Here is a 16,262-nt window from a genome sequence, read left to right as displayed (position 1 = left end):
GGGCATCTGTGTTCTTGTGTGTAGCGGGGTCCAGGTGCATCCGTGTTCTTGTGTGTAGCGGGGGTCTGGTGCATACGTGTTCTTGTGTGTAGCAGGAATCCGGGGCATCCGTGTTCTTGTGTGTAGTGGGGGTCCAGTGCATCCGTGTTCTTGTGTGTAGCGGGTCCGGTGCATCCGTGTTCCTGTGTGTAGGAGGGGTCCAGGTGCATCTCTGTTCTTGTGTGTAGCAGGGGTCCAGGTGCATTCGTGTTCTTGTGTGTAGCAGGGTCCAGGTGCATCCGTGTTCTTGTGTGTAGCGGGGGTCCGGGGCATCCGTGTTCTTGTGTGTAGTGGGGGTCCGGTGCATCTGTGTTCTTGTCTGTAGCGGGGTCCAGGTGCATCCGTGTTCTTGTGTGTAGCAGGGGTCCAGGTGCATCCGTGTTCTTGTGTGTAGCGGGGTCCAGGTGCATCTGTGTTCTTGTGTGTAGCAGGGTCCGGTGCATCTGCAGTTGAACATGACGAGCATTACCTCAGCCTTCCTAGATGGTCGGGAACCCAGAAGCAGTGTAGCTGAGGGGTTCTGACTCAAGGTCTTCCATGAGGATGTCAGCCAAGGCATCATCTGAAGGTTCACTGGGCTGGATGGAGGATCAGCTTCCAAGCTCACTCAGTTCTCCCCAACATGAGCCTCCCCCTAGGGCTGCTCACAACAGGGCACTGAGCCCCCAGGGTGAGCAATGTGGAGGGAGAGGGGAAGAAGCAAAGCAAAAGCCCCAGCGTCATCTCGGAAGTGATGTACCGTCACTTCTGCCACATTTGGATCCACCGTGAGACCAGGCGGGTGCAGGCTGCTCAGGGTGTACACACAAGAGGCAGGGTCACGGGCTGTCATCTTGGGAACTGGCCACCTCATACTGAGTCTCAAGTTGGCGTTCCCCGGCAAAACCAGCTGCTGTCCCCGTGAGGCGCCTGGCAAGCGGCGAACTGAGCCTTCACCCCACCACGGCACTTTGGTCTCTAAAATGACGCCATTGTGCGGAAGTCACGGTAATGCCTGGTGAGCTGAGCGACCGTGCCTCCTCAGAGAATCACGGCAGTAACGAGGACACAGGTGAAGAAGGAAGCCCTGTGTCCAGAGGAAGTGACTGTTCCCGAGAGCACAAATCGCCGTGCCCGGCCTGGTGCAAGACCATCTGGGGCCTGAAGGGCGTGTACCAGATGGGGCCTGGCCTGCTCTCTGCTGCGGGTGGACTGGGTGCTCAGCGGGAGTTGAGGCCTCCTCAGCCCCAGAGGGGCGAGTCTGTGTGCCTCCCCATCCTCCAGCAGCCTGTCTGGCCCTCTGACCTTCTTTCCACGGTCACCTCTCTCTGACTGACCACACTGGTTATTCAGAGAAAGTGAGACCTTAGTAAAACCTCTATCTTTTTTCAGGCCTAGGGACCCTATAATCAATCAGCCGAACATCCCTGCTGCCCATCCATACCCAGAACCCCGACCCGCTACCCGTTACGGCACCAGCCCTCCTCCCCTCCATGCCCCGCGCTGCCCCTGGCCCTGTCTCTGTCCCAGAGCCACAGGGAGCCCCCTTCAAAGGCAGCATCTCCCACCTGTGTCCCTGGCCTATTTCAGAGTGCCATGCCTGTCCTCAGGCCCGGAGGGGGCAGGTGCAGGTAAATGCCCACGGACACTCAGGAAGTGGAGATCCAGGTTCAAGTAGGGCAGGGGCCGCTGGTGCTGAGGTGAATGGGGGAGCCTCCCTCTCCAGCACTGCAGGCCCAGAGGGCTCCCAGGAGGACGAGATGACCTTCCGTGGTGTTTGTCAAAACTGGATGTCCAGGCACTCCCAGACCCCTGGCGTGGACACTACGCCTGGGTACGGCCCCAGGTCTCCAACACCTTCACTGACAGAAACAGAAGTGCCTCTTGTTTGAAGGAGCACCATGTGGCACATTGCAATCCAGGAGGGACAGCTCGAGGACGGCCCAAAGTCTGCCCAGGAGGAGGAGGTGGCTGGCAGGAAGCGCCTCCAGGAGCAGGCGGCCAAGCAGCTCCGCAAGGAGGAGGAGGCCTTGGAGAAGGCTGAGCGGAACCGGCTGCTGAGGGTCAGGTAGGTGGTGAGGACCTGCTGCAGGGGGGAGAGGGGCTCTCCAGAGCTTCTCCAGAGCCAGCTCGGCTGTGGTCCTGCCTGAGCCCCGCCCCTGCCCCATGCCCCCCCACCCCGACCTTAAGTCACTTTTCCTTCCCATTCCTGCTCTGGCTGCTCCCAGGGGCTCAGTCCCCGCACGTCCCCGGGTGCGGCCCCCGTCCAGGGGCCTCCTGTTGGGCCAGGCTCCTGAGCACCACCCCACTGTGAAGGGAGCACCACTCCCGCCCCCCTGGTGTAGTCCCCATCTCCTTACCTCTCAGTCCTTACCTGAGGTCCTCGCTACTCTTCTCCTCCCCACCCTAGCCAATCCACTGCCAGGTTTCTCTGCTCCTTCCATGGGAGCCAAGTCCCTGGTCACTCATGGGGTCCTCACCTGCCCCTCCCCACCAGCTTGGTCCTCGTCCTGCCCATGGTGCCCGCTCCGCCCCATGTCCCCCTCCTGGCCCTCGCCCTCAGCACAAGGACACAGGTGCCGCCAGCCTGGCTCTTAGGGACACCTGTTCCCCAGGTGGGCGTGGCCCCCAGTGCTCATGCGCTTCTGTTCCCACTGCAGGAAGTCCATATACCTCCAGAGGGAGCACGGGCTCAGGCACCAGAAGCTGGTGGAAGACGCCCAGAGGAATCACAAGATCGCAGTGAGGTTCCTGAAGGCCTCCCTGAGAAGGTAGCGTTCTCAGACTCTCTTCCCATTGATTCCCCAGAGAAGAAATGTAAGAATGGATCCTTTGTTTTTGTTTTAAAATTCCCCAATTTTATTATTAAATCATCACCTTACTGTCAAAAAATAATAAAACTATTTTTAGTTTTGAGCCGATTGCCTGCTTATTTTCAGGAGAGGACCTACCATAAGATGGCAGGAACCTCCAGTCCAGGGAAACGTGTTTCAATGTTTCCTCGTATCAGAGGTTCAAACAGCACTTTGCATGTACCTCTCATGCCACCACATTCCATTATTTCCTTGGTGGACATGACCAACCCCCAGGCTCCTTCTGGTTCTGTACTTGCGCATCGATATGACCTTGGCACTTCTGGTGAAAAATGCACCGTTCTCCAGAATTCGAGAGCAGGAGAGGAAGGAGGAGAGGAAGTCCCGGGCGCACATGAAGAGGCGCATGGACGCCGTGCTGGCTCTGAAGAGCAGCATCACTGCCAACAGGGTAGGTGCCCCGGCTCCCAGCCGTCATGGGCCCTGGCCCGCGGGATGCACTGCAATCCAGGAGCGACAGTGTGAGAGCCTCCCGACACCCTCAGGGCCCCGCGCAGCGCTCCATGAGCCTGTCCAGGCGGGCGTGTGTCCTTCCACGCAGGGGTCCACACCTGCACACCGCTTGGCCCGCCCTGTCCTGTCCTCCTGAATCCCTGCTCCTCTGGATGGCAGTCTCGTGTCCTCCGACTCACCACTCAGTCACTCCCCCCAGGATCTGTTGCCCCCGGGTCTGTGCTGGCCCTAGCCAGGTGCCTAGCCGGGCAGGAAGAAAGTGCACAGACCTGTCCTCATGGGGCCTGGTGCATGGGAGGCGCGATGACAAGCCTCCAGGAGGACCAGAGCTTGGTGAGGCCATGTGCGGGGGCCCAGGATCTTGCTGGAGGAAGTGACACCCCCCTGGGGCCTGGGGTGTGGCAGTTAGGCCTGGAAAGTAGAGAGGGAAGAAGGGGATCAGCATCTGCAAAGGCTCGGAGGCAAGAGAGAGCAGGCCTCTTGGAGCGAAGCCCAGCGTGGCCAAGAAACAGCCGGGGGGCAGAGGCCAGGGGCCAGTCCTGCGGAACAGCGGAAGACAGTGCACTCAGGTTGCGGGAAGCCCCTGAGGATCTTGAGGAGGTTGGTCAGTAGGTGGGCGGGCCAGGTGAGGGAGTAGGGCTCTGCAACATCTATTCAGGCATCTCAGAGCTAACTTAACCTCACCCGTGCAATAGAAAGTTCCGGTGTGTGTGCACATGCGTCTGTCAGTTCTATAAGCCTGCTCTCTGTTCCCAAGGAAACGCTCCGGAAATTTCAAGCATGGGGCCAGGCCAAGGCAGAGCTGGCCGAGCAGAAGGCCCAAGCCGAGAAGGAGATGATTCTGGCCCAAGGTGGGGACGCCTTCAAGCACCTTTTCCATCAACGCCGGTGCCAGGAGCTGGACGCCCAGAAACAGTGAGTGCGAGGTGGCACTCCAGGGCACGTGCCCCTGGGCCGTGGGAGGCGTGTCCATCACAGTTAGCCAAGCTGCTTCCCTCCCTGGGCTTCCCCTCAGATGGGGGCTCCAGCCCTCCCTCCGCACGCTGCTATCCAGACCCCAGCAGGTGGGGCCTCCCCTGGGCCTCAGAACACAGACCCTTCCAGCCCTATCACCCCTAGCGCGGCCCCACTTGGGCTCCTGGCCTGGTTTCCCGGTTTCTCAAGAGCTGCGCCAAGGCCGCAATATGGCTCACTCTCTCTGTCTCTGGGCAATCCGGGACCCTCCTCTGGGGGGCTGTGGGCAGCTCACCCTTGGGGGCTCCACTTTCTGATTTCCTCCAAACGGGCGCTCCGTGCTGCCTCCTCAGTGTGGCCTGCATCCCCGTCCTTCACCCTGAGACCCCCCCTCCACCCAGCAGGGCCCCTATGCCTCGCCCCCCAGGCTGTACCCCGCCCTGCCTCCCGCCCCCAAGCCCCCTGCAGGAGTGGGCTTCCCAAGATCCCAAGGTCAGTGTTCTGCCCCTGCCCGCCTCCTGCACTCCCAGCTCCCCCGCCCCCAACCACGGTCACTGTTAGGGTCTACCCAGGGGTGGCCTCCCGGTCGTCTCTCTGGGGACGGCGTCTCCCGTCTGGGAGTCACTGTGCCCTGAGGGTCACCACAGGAGCTCTGCCATCTCCCCACCCTGCTAGGGGCTCCCAGTGGCAGCTCCCCCGAGCCCCCTAGTCTGGCAGTCCTGGCACACAGGAAGAGCCAGGGAGAAGCAGCTGGGATGAGTGAGGGTGGCGTTGGCTCGTGCCTCAGCGGGAGTGCCCCAGCTGCCGGCCTGGAAGCCAGGAGGAAGGGGCAGCTCCTGTGGGGTCAAGGTTTATTGTGGGGCCTGGGCCTGGGCCAGGCAGGACCAAGTCCTGGGCCTCCGGCCTGGTGGCCATCCTGGCCTCATCTGCTCCCTCAGCAGCCAGGGGGCTTGTGCAAGGGCCAGCTCCTTGCAACCCTGCGCCCGGAGGTGCTGGACCTGCGCTGCTGCGGAAGGGGCTCGTGAGGGCTGCTGAGCTGAGCTCGGGCCGCCTGGGCCCCCGGAGGCAGCTCGAATCTTGCCTCCTCTGGGCCCACATGGTGTTTTCCCACAGCACCTTTGAGGAGGAGCAGAAGCTCAGAAAGCAGGAGATCGTAAGTCGGATTTTGAAAGAGGAGGCTGAGGAAGAGAACAGGAAGAAGAAACAGTCTTCCCCTGCCAAAGCCACGGACCGGCTGACTCTGAGGGATAAGACGTGGAGCTATGTCACAGACATCTGTGAAGGGAGGGACACAGTGCTTTCCTATCACCTGCTGGTGAGCCGGGTGCCCTTGCCCATCAAATGCGCGCACCTCCAGGGAAGCAGGCGGATGACCCGAGGGCCCGGGACCTTGAGTCATCGTATAAACGCCTCCAGCTAAGATCCAACAGAAGAAACTGCGTGTCCTGCACCAGGATGTCTCCTTTTCCTCTTCTCGGCATGTTTTTCCTGGGCTGCCCTTTTGCTGGGAGGCCCCAACGCGGGGCGGGCATGTCCTCTCCGCAGCGGGTGGGGTGGCAGGCCACCAGAGAGCTGTCCTTCCCCGGGTGACAGCACAGGTACAAGGACAGGCCCAGGTCTCTGGTGCCTCACCCACCATGGGAGCCACCCCCTGGGGATAGCACTGCAGGTGGGGAAGCCCGTGGCCACGGTGTCGCCCGCAACAAGGTTGGCTCGGGCCGCCTGACCTGTCCCTACATAACCGAGACAGGCCAATGACCAAAGGCCAGTCCCGGGCCAAGGGCCATTTGTGCCCCCAGACACCAGCATCTTCCCTCTTGTGCATTCCCTCATCCATTCACGTCTTCATCCCTACCAAGGGCCAACTCCGTGCCAGCCACCCAGTTAGGTGACCTGTTTACCTGTCTCGGGGGGTGTGGGGTAGGGACATCAGGACCCCCTCCTGAGCCCAGCGCAGCACTTCTGCCCTTGTGCACCCCAAAACCTGAAGGTCCAGGTCACTGGCTCCAACAAATCCGCGGCCCTAAAAAGCCTCTCAGGCCTCTGCCCTCGGCCTCTGGCCTCTGTGGGGCCTTCACTCTGTCCTGAGGTGGTTTTCAGTCTTTTCCTGCTTCAGCCCCGCCCCCACACTGAGCTGGCTCATACCTCTGGGCCTTCACACCTGCCTTCCTCCCCGGCCCCCTGGGCTGAGTCTCCAGCCAGCTGCCCCAGGAGCCTTCCCTGACCCTCCACACTAGGTGCCCTGGAGGGAGGCTGCAGCCCGGCTCCACTGAAGCCTAATTCCAGGACCAGGCATCCTCGGGTGGTAACCATGAAGGGCAAAAATTAGACGCAAAAATTAGAAATAATGCAAAACTAAGGGTCGGTGAAAAGGGTTCCAGTAGGTCCATAAATCAGTGTCTTGCGGATTCTTTTGTGGATGTTGGAGAAAAATTTAATGCCGTATAAAGATACTTATATTTTAAATGGGTAAAGTTACAAAAGAGACTGTGTTCTGGTTCTCAGGTAAAGAGAAAAAGATGTGCCCAAGGGGCTCACGATGAGGGTTATTTTCTTCTTGCTGATCTGTAGAGTCCCTGTTTTCTGTAATTAGCTACTGAATTCCTTTCCTCAACGGCAGGACAGCGACGGGGCCGCACACCCCAAAACCCCTCAGTTACTGGAAGCCATTTCCAGTGAGTCTGTCCAGGGGGACCCCGGAAACACCAGCTGGGAAGATGACACGCTGGCTGAGCCCGAGATCCCCGGGCTCTGGAAGGAAGACTATAAGCCGTACCAGGTGAGTGATTCCTGCTTCCAGGTCCGCGAGGTCGAAACGCCCGCCCTGCTGGCCTAGAGCCAAGGCCGCAGAGAGAGCCCCATGCCCGGTTACTCAACGTCACTCAGGGAGACACTGTTATTTGTGCCGCTTGAGGAAACATTGTTTCCTGTTGCACGTTTCAAAACCTTCCTCTTGGCCTGACTTAAAAATCTAGGAAACTGGGACGTCTTGGTGGCTCAGTCAGTTAAGCATCTCTTTTTATTTTGCTCTGTTGCTACTGAGACTTTAGCTCTTTATTTTATTTTTTTTAAGATTTATTTATTTATTTGAGAGAGAGAAAGAGAGAGCACAGGGGGGAGGGGCAGAGGGACAAGCAGACTCCCCACTGAGCACAGAGCCCAACCTGAGGCTTGATCTCTTTTTTTTTTTAAATTTTATTTATTTATTTGACAGAGAGAGAGCACAAGTAGGCAGAGTGACAGGCAGATGGAGAGGGAGAAGCAGGCTCTCCGCTGAGCAGGGAGCCAGATGTGGGGCTCGATCCCAAGACCCCAGGATCATGACCTGAGCTGAAAGCAGCCGCTTAACGGACTGAGCCACCCAGGCGCCCCCTGAGGCTTGATCTCTTAACCCCAAGTTCATGACCTGAGCCAAAATCAAGAGTCAGACGTTCAACCAACTGAGCACTGAGGTGCCCCACGCCCAGCGCAGAGCCTGCTTAAGATTCTCTCTCTCCCGGGGCGCCTGGGTGGCTCAGTCGTTAAGTGTCTGCCTTCGGCTCAGGTCATGGTCCCAGGGTCCTGGGATCGAGCCCCGCATTGGGCTCCCTGCTCAGTGGGGAGTCTGCTTCTCCCTCTCCCTGCCACTCCCCCTGCTTGTGCTCTCTCTCTCTCTCTCTCTCCAATAAATAAGATCTTAAAAAAAATAAAAAGATTCTCTCTCCCTCTGCCCCTCCCCTGCCAAAAAAATAAAAATAAATAAATAAATAAAAACAGATAAAGTGAACTATTCAAAAATCTAGAAAACCCGCTCTGCCATTACTTCCCAGAAATCTGCTGGGACCCTGGACGTGTCTACTCTTCTCATCTTTCCTTCCTCTCTGAAGTAAGGACCGTCCGCCTCGCTGCTGCCGGGGCTCTCTCTAAGTGGGCTGCCACATGGTGCGGGCTGTCCCCTGCCCTGGCTGCTCTGGGCCCTGGCTCTGGGCCGCTAACTCCTGTGGCCCCCAAGCTGCCCTTGGCCACGGGGAGCAGAGCGTCTCGCTGGGCCTGGGCTTGCCCTTGAGTGTCGGCCGCTGTGTCTCTGGAACCTCAGGTGCCCAAAGAGGAGGTGGACCGGAAGCCCGTGGGTGGGACAAAGATGGACAAGGACATCCTGGCCCGCACCATGGAGCAGGTGCGCTGCAGAGTGACCCACAAGCAGGTGGTGTCCGGGTGTGAGTTCAAAGGTCACCCCTTCAATAGCAAGCCCAAGCTCATCCACTTCAAGGTGAGCCCCGAGAGCCCACCCAGGCACACAGGAGGGACACGGCCCTACCGGCCTCCCCTGGTGCTGAGGGTGTTGTGGGGGGTCAGACACCAGCCCCAGGAGGGCCCTCGTCCCAGGGGACAGCCTCCCTGGGAAGGGACAGTGAGGAGGTCAGTGCTCACGCGTCGTCACAGTCACCAGACTCTGCAGGAGAGGAGAGGACCGCACATGCGGTCCTGAGTCCGTCAGACAGAGTTGGGCGCCAGCCCTGGGCCCCACGCTGGCCGAGGTCCCCAGGAAGCCATTTCCTGCTCCCGCTCTCTCTGCTCTTCGTGCGTCCCCAGAGGGGCCCTTCCTAAGTTGGGAAACCTTGGGAATTGCTCCTGGTCTCCTAACGCTCCTCGTGCTCGTCTCCGAGACCTTGGTCATGTCCTCAGCACGCTGGGCATGGGGGGCACATGAGGAGAGCCTGCCGGCGCATGCTCGCAGGCGGCTTCCCTCCGACAGGCTTGGAATAACTTCTCTGATTTTTCCAGGATTTTGATATTGGCAAAGTGTACAAGAAAAAGATCACGTTGATAAACACCACCTACACCATTAACTATTGCAAGCTGGTGGGCGTGGAGGATCATCTCCGGGACTTCATCCACATCGAGTGAGAGGCCGGGGGGCATGGGGGCCAGGGGGTAGGGGCTGGGGGGCATGAACTGTGGGACACGGGCCGGGGAGTGCGGGAACCGGGGGGCACGGGGGCTGGGGGCACTGGGGCCGGGGGACACAGGCCCCCGGGTGTCAGACCGCCATCCACAGCCCTCACGCCCGCGCGGCACGTGGTCCCAGTGCAAAGTGTTCTGCTGGGAGACGGCTCTGTATGCCTGCTTGGGTGATGTTGTCTGAGGCCAGCCCCGGTCTCCATGATCATTTCCGTCCCTGTCCATGTTCTGGTGCTGCCCTCTCTGGGGAAGATGTCCCCAGCAGTTGTTGGGCCTTTTCTGTGTGAAGGTTAAAGACAGGGACTTGTCCGTCCAGCTGTCTGCATGTCCCCTCTGTCACCGTGCTTCTGTGTCCTCCTTCTACGACCCCACTGGTACGCGAGTTGGATCTTCTTTCACGTCTATCTGGTGCCCTTTAACGCCTGCTTCTTCCCTGCTTTATTTTTTTCCCTCATTTTTCTCATGCTGACCTGCTTGTGTCTGCTTCATTGTCTCTCTGCTTCTGCTCCTTAGCATTTTGCCTTTGGTTTTAAGAAAGCTTCTTCCTAGGGCGCCTGGGTGGCTCAGTTGGTTAAGCGACTGCCTTCGGCTCAGGTCATGATCCCAGGGTCCTGGGATCGAGTCCCACATCGGGCTCCCTGCTCTGCAGGGAGCCTGCTTCTCCCTCTCCCACTCCCCCTGCTTGTGTTCCCTCTCTCACTGTGTCTCTCTCTGTCAAATAAATAAATAAAATCTTTAAAAAAAAAAAAAAGAAAGCTTCTTCCTGGTTTCTGCCAGTTTTTAGTTGATGTGTTTGGAGGCCCATGATGACCCCAGACGGCTCTAGGACTCCTGGCTGGAGCGCAGGTCCCACTGCCCATCCCCACAACCTGTCCCTGCGATCCGTGCTCACCGACCTGGGTCCTGGTCAGCTTCTCCCACGCAGGACACGCTGTTCTCTTCCGGGGGCTGCTGTAGGTTAGACATGGGACCTGCGTTCCCATGCCTGCAGTGTTCTGGACCCTTCGGCTATCTGCAGAGGCTTGCGTGGGCAGAGCACGGCTGGAAATCACTGCTTAGCACCACTACTCTGTCCTGTGGTCATGCCGGAGGTGCAGGATTCCTGTGGTCTACTTGTTCTTCATGCTGGTCTGCGGGTCTCTGGGGGGCCTCAGGGGCCCAGACTCAGGGTGTCTGTTCCCTTGGCACCCAAAGCACTCCCCACTGGGGCTGGAGCTGGGATCCCCGCACTGAGGTTATCCCCCCCTATGTCTTCTGCTGCCAAGTTGCCTTTCAGCCCGAAGGTACAGCCCTTGGTGGGTTGTCTGGCTTCCCTCTGGTCGCCTTGACACTTCCCCGTTTCCGGGGTCCTGCAGCTCCTCCACAGTGCGTCAGCTGTGGGCTGATTTTCTTAGACGCGTTAGGGCTCACTGAGGACCCAGACGTCTGAACAGCTGTGGCCGTCTCTCCAGCTGAGTGTCCAGGTGTGTTCTCGAGTCTGACACTCAGTCCGTCCTCCTCTCTGTGTCTGACTGACTGTTGAAATTGTCACCGAGTCTCTTGTTTCAGGGCCATACTTCTCATTTCCAGAAGCCCTGCATCCTGCCTCAGGCCAGCAGCAACTTCGCGATGGCGACCAGTTCCTTTCTCATGTCTGTGATTCTCTATTTCTGTCCTTGATCATTTTAACATTACATCTCTTTTTTTTTTTTTTTTAAGATTTTATTTATTCATTTGAGAGAGAATGAGATAGAGCATGAGAGGGGGAAGGGTCAGAGGGAGAAGCAGACTCCCTGCCGAGCAGGGAGCCCAATGCGGGACTCGATCCCGGGACTCCAGGATCATGACCTGAGCCGAAGGCAGTAGCTCAACCAACTGAGCCACCCAGGCGCCCTAACATTACATCTCTTAAAGTCGCCATCAATCGTTCTCTTATCCGAGGCCCTTGGAGTTTGGCCTTCTGTCTGCACGTGTTGTTGGCATCCACGCCTCCTTTCCAACAAGGGAATCCTGTCTTCTCACCAGTGGGACTCTGCCCCCCAGGGTGTCTGTGATGTGGCATCAAGAACCTTCCCTCACAACCAGAGAAGTTTTTAATTTGCTTCTGCCTGGTGCCGTGAGGTCATTGCCAGCCAAGGGGAAAACAATTCTATTAAATTTTAGCTTGTGTCTTTCTAATCCAAGCACCTTAGGTAAAATCCAACCTTGTGAAAATACATCCCACATTAGAAATTCTCTGGGAGCTTATTTTCCTCACTCAGGATCCAGACCAAGACAAGCCAGATGCCCTCGAATCTCCCTGTGGAGCTGGGCATCTTTCCCCGGATCTTTCCCTGAAAGTGGGGTTCAGAGGGTCCCAGCTGTGTGCAGGGTCAGGGCCCCCTATGGGGCTCACAACCCCTCACACTGGTGTTGAAACCCTGCCCTTGGTCCAGGCAGGTACATGCGTGTCCTCCAGGACCCTGGTCACTGCTCACCCCATGGCACCTGGCCCCTCATTCACTCTGCACACATTCAGATGTCACCTGAATGTTTCCTGGGACCTGGGACCTGGGGCACGACGCCCAGGATGGGCAGGACAGGGTCCAGAAGGCCCGCTCAGTGCCTGCTCTGGGCCGTGGCTGCCATACAGTTGATTCCAGCCCCGCTGTGCCTTCCCTGTCGATCTGATCACGTATCCCATGGACGGTTGTGCCTACAGCTTGGATCCCCCTGGGCCCATGTCAGCCGGGATGTCCTGCAAAGTACTTGTCACCTTCAAGCCCATGGTGAGTGTCTGTTCCGAAACCAGATCATGTAAAGGGACTTCCCTCCATCGTGAGTGGGTGGTGGGTGGAACCGGTCTCCTTTTCGGGCCCTGCAGACACTGATGTGCTGATGGAGGAATGACACACGGGCCTCAGTAGGGGTCACAGGCCCCTGTTCTGTTTCCAAACATATTCGGCATGTTCCTGACGCTGGGAAGAACTACAAGGCTGCCCTGATGGTTTGCTAGCCAGCAGGTGTGATCTGGTGGTGTTCTTGGGTCGAAATGGGGCATGTTAGAATGTTCTAACAGGCCCTGGCCAGTGCGAGGCTCCTCCCAGCCGCCGCCATGCCCAGGTCCAGCCCGTGGTAACGTTACAAACGTTATGGCGGTTGGGGTGTTTTATTTTTTAGATAAACAAAGATCTGGAAGGAAACGTCTCATTTATGACTCAGACGGGTGGATTTTCTGTTCCGCTGAAGTGCTCCACGAAGAAATGTGCAGTAAGTCCAGAGACGCCCGAGCCGGCACCTCTAGGGAGGTCCTGGTGGCGCCTACGCAGCGCGTCCTGGGTCCGGCCTCGGTCCCACGCCACTCAGGTGAGGCTGGGGCCGAGCCCTGGGCAGGTGAGAGTTCGCAGACTGTTCTGGGAAGGTGAGCACTCACATTGACGCTGGGAAGCCAGGGCCAAGTCCTGCACCACGCAGAGCCCAGACTGCGGGAGACCTTCGGGCTCATCTCAGGAGATGCTGGTCCCCTCGGCAGCTCTGTGATGTCCCCTCGATTTCCCTTTTAAACTATAGTCACCATGCTGGGTGTCACATCCCCAGGCCTGACAGCTGAAATTTGCACCTTTGGACCACCTTCCCCCCATTTTGCCTGCCCCCGCCTCCTGCAACCATCACTCTGCTGCCCATGTCTATGAGCTTGGGTTTTTTAGATTCCACACGTAAGTGAGGTCACACAGTATTTGTCTTTCTCTGGCAGGCTTATCTCACTTAACACAGTGCCCTCAAGGCCCTTCCATGCTGTTCTAAATGGCAAGATTTCCTTCTTTTTTATTCCACTGTATGTATGCCCCACCTTCTTTATCTGATCATCCATTGACAGACACTTAGGCTGAACCCACTGGTTGGTTATTGGAAATAATATTGCTGTGAACATGGGGGTGCAGATGTCTTTTTGAGTTAGTGGTTTCATTTCCTTGGGCGTATTGCCGGAAGTGAAATTGCTGATCGCAGGGTAGGTCTATTTTTAACTTTTTGAGGAAACTCCACACTGTTCTCCAGCCTGGCTGCACCAGCTTGGTTCTCCTTTCTCCATGTCCTCACCAACACCTGTTGTTTCTAGTGTTTCTGATTCTAGCTTTTCTGACAGCTGTGAGGTGACACCTCATTGTGGGTTGACTTGTGTTTCCCTGATGATGAGCAACATGGAGTGATTTCCAGGTGCCTGCTGGCCGTCCGCATGTCTCCTTTAGAAGAGTGTGTGTTTAGGGGTGTGGAGAAGAGCTGTGTAGTACCCCTGGGGATTGCCCACCTGATCACCCCGTCAATAAGAACTGCCTTAATTTTATTCTCTATTTAAAAAAAGAAAATGTCCTTTCAGGTCCCCTTCCCAATTTTAATCAAACTGTTTGTTTTTTCGCTATTGAGTTATAGGAGTTCTTTATGTATTTTGGATGGCAAATATTTTCTCCCATTCTGTAGGCTGCCTTTTCACCTTGTCTGCCTTTGCTATGCGGAACTGATTCTTTTTAAAACCTTTTAATTTATTTTTTAATATTTATTAGTGAAGTATAGTTGACATACAATGTTCTATTAGTTTCAGGTGTACAACATTGATTCGGCAGTTCCATACCCTACTCAGTGCTCATTGTGATACGTGTAGTCACCGCTGATCCTTTTTTTAATTAAGAAAAATTTCGAACATAAGGAAAAGCAGGAAAAAAAGCACTGAACATCTGTGTGCTGTCTGGATCCCATCCCTGTCGACGTTTGCCACATTTGCTTGGTCTGTCCATCTGTCTGTCTGTTCTGCTGATCCACTTCCAGTAAACCAGCAACATCATAACACTCAACACCCCCCCCCCTTTAGAAAACTTCCACCGGCTTCAGTTCAGTAGTGTATAGACGATCTGCTCCTTACAGCTCGGCCCCCACCCCTTTCGGGTGTTAATGTCACAGAATTACTTCTCTGTGACTGTGTGTCCAAAACCACAAACTCATAATGTTTGAAATGCAAACAAAACCTGGATTACAAACCAAAGTGACAATAACATTAGCTCTTAGACTAATACCTGCTTAAAAAAAAAAAAGCATTAGTCTCTTAAATCGTGTAGAGAATAAAACCCACACTTAAAACACCTTGACAAGAACACTAGATTTTATGTTGTCCGTGTGCTCACCTTTACTGAGGCTGTATTTCTCCTGGTGGCTTCCAGTGACAAGTCCCCGGGTCTCCGTTTGGCCTCCGGGCTCCGGGCACATTTCCTGCAAGGCCCTCGGCTTTTGTTCATCTGGGAATGTCCTGGTTTCTCTCACTTTGGAAAGACAGTTTTGCTGGAGAAGGGCTTTTCGTTGACAGTTTTTCCCTTTTGGCCTTTTGTACATGTCAGCCCACTGCCCTCTGGCCTCCGGAGTCTCTGAAATCTCCTGACAATCTTGCTGTGGCCTCGTGTGCACTGGGTCACCTCTCTCCCCCTCTGTCTCAAAGGTCTGATTATAGTGTGTCCCTGAGTGGGTCTCTTTGGGTTCATCTTACTCCGAGTTCGGAGAGCTGCTTTGACGTTTATATTCACATCTTTCATCCAGCTTGGGAGTCTCGGGCCATATTCCTCGTCTCCCACTGCCGGGCCCCCATGATGCAGATGCTGGTCCACTGGTGGTGGCCCGCCCACGGTCCCCTAGGCTCTGCTTGCTTTCCTCCAGACTTGACACCCCGTTGTCATATCTCTGAGTCCCCTGAGTCTTTCTCCCGCCTGCCACTGGGGCTGACACCAAGACCAGTCTCCTGGTAATGTGGCAACAGCCCACACCGTGTCTGGAACCCCAGCATGGCACCAACTGCCACCTCCCTAGCGAGCGTGGCCATCACCTCACGGTTTTAGCAATGCCTCCTGCCTGAAGCAGCCCCTTCCTTAGGCCGGACGAGCCTCCTGGGGCAACCGAGTTTCCCGGGTGTCAGCCCCTGGGCCTCCCGTCCCACCGGGAAGGCCGATAGTGCTGTTTTCTGCACTAAGTTGTTGCTTTCTCTGTGTTTTCACTTGTTTACTGGTCTTTAGTGTAAGGAGGAGTTGGGACAATTATCACTTGCGATGGTGGCAATTAGCTTCTCTTTCTTCCTGTTTCCTCGTGGATTCATGGGTTTTGCGTATTCCATGTTTTGATCGTTTAGTCTCCATTCTTGGCACTCACACTACCCCGCCGTGGCCGTGGCCGCCCTGGGCCCCTGCGTGGGTTCACACACAGCCTGTGCGCTGTGGCCCCGGGCCATGGCAGCTGCGCTGGAGGCTGCTGAGCCTCGCCGAGGCCGTGGAGAGCCCACGTTTGCCGGCGCCTCCTGCCTCCAGGACAACCACCGTTCCCGGGCTGGCAAGCCGCCCCCATGCTGTGTGGATACCGCCTTCTCCTCAGAGTGGCCCACGGCACGGGGCCCACTATCTGCTGGGGAACGGGCCCCCAGAAAGAGCGACACGTGGTGGAGTCGAGCTTCAGACCCCGGACTCGGCCCTGGAGAAAGGCCGGACAGCAGGAAGCCTGTCGTCTGCTGGCCCAGTCCGTCGCCAAGTACATAGATGGCCAGCATCCCCCAGGCAGGTATGCCCAGCACAGGGTCCTCGTGTCCTCTGGGCTCTTCGGCACTTTGCTCAGGGAGTCATCAGGGGGAGCTGCTGTGACGAACATACCCAACACTGTGGCCTCGCTGAGCAGGGGCTTGTTTCTGCCCCAGAGGTGAGGGTCTGGCCGGTGGGCTGCCCCTGCCACCCTCCCAGATGGCTTCCAAGACTTGTCCCTTCCCAGTCGGAGGGAGGGGGAAGGCGAGGTCACCCGCGTGAGCCGGAGGTGACGGTCACGTGATGACCCCTGGCTGCAGGGTAGACGGGGCAGTAGAGTCTTTACCGGGCAGCTCCGTGTCCCGCTGAAGCTCAGCGGCCCTGTCATGAACAGGAAGAAGGGAGAACGGCTAGAGGGGCACACGGGGGGCCCCGCAGGGCAGCCCTCCAGCCACCCGGTTTCATGCGTGACCTTCTATCACCCCCACACTCAGAACACACAGCCCCTGCCCAGGGCAGCAAC

General features: G+C 57.0%; 1 protein-coding gene across 1 annotated transcript in view; it reads left to right on the top strand.

The window, feature by feature from the left end:
* CFAP74 (cilia and flagella associated protein 74) overlaps nucleotides 1-16,262 on the top strand; it is a 68,477-nt gene that overhangs the window by 22,194 nt on the left and 30,021 nt on the right. Inside the window, exons 8-17 of the mRNA XM_081817311.1 lie at nucleotides 1,913-2,086; nucleotides 2,679-2,789; nucleotides 3,180-3,282; nucleotides 4,102-4,259; nucleotides 5,412-5,613; nucleotides 6,919-7,077; nucleotides 8,374-8,547; nucleotides 9,063-9,181; nucleotides 11,920-11,986; nucleotides 12,378-12,467. Of these exons, the coding sequence (XP_081673437.1) occupies nucleotides 1,913-2,086; nucleotides 2,679-2,789; nucleotides 3,180-3,282; nucleotides 4,102-4,259; nucleotides 5,412-5,613; nucleotides 6,919-7,077; nucleotides 8,374-8,547; nucleotides 9,063-9,181; nucleotides 11,920-11,986; nucleotides 12,378-12,467 (1,357 nt within the window). The remainder of the gene's footprint in view (nucleotides 1-1,912; nucleotides 2,087-2,678; nucleotides 2,790-3,179; nucleotides 3,283-4,101; nucleotides 4,260-5,411; nucleotides 5,614-6,918; nucleotides 7,078-8,373; nucleotides 8,548-9,062; nucleotides 9,182-11,919; nucleotides 11,987-12,377; nucleotides 12,468-16,262) is intronic.

The sequence above is a fragment of the Leptonychotes weddellii genome, chromosome 4 (genome assembly GCF_054177405.1).
Source record: "Leptonychotes weddellii isolate Sample4059 chromosome 4, ASM5417740v2, whole genome shotgun sequence".
Classification (NCBI taxonomy): Eukaryota; Metazoa; Chordata; class Mammalia; order Carnivora; family Phocidae; genus Leptonychotes; species Leptonychotes weddellii.
Note: the sequence above shows the minus strand (reverse complement) of the source record. Positions and strands in the feature narration are given on the sequence as shown.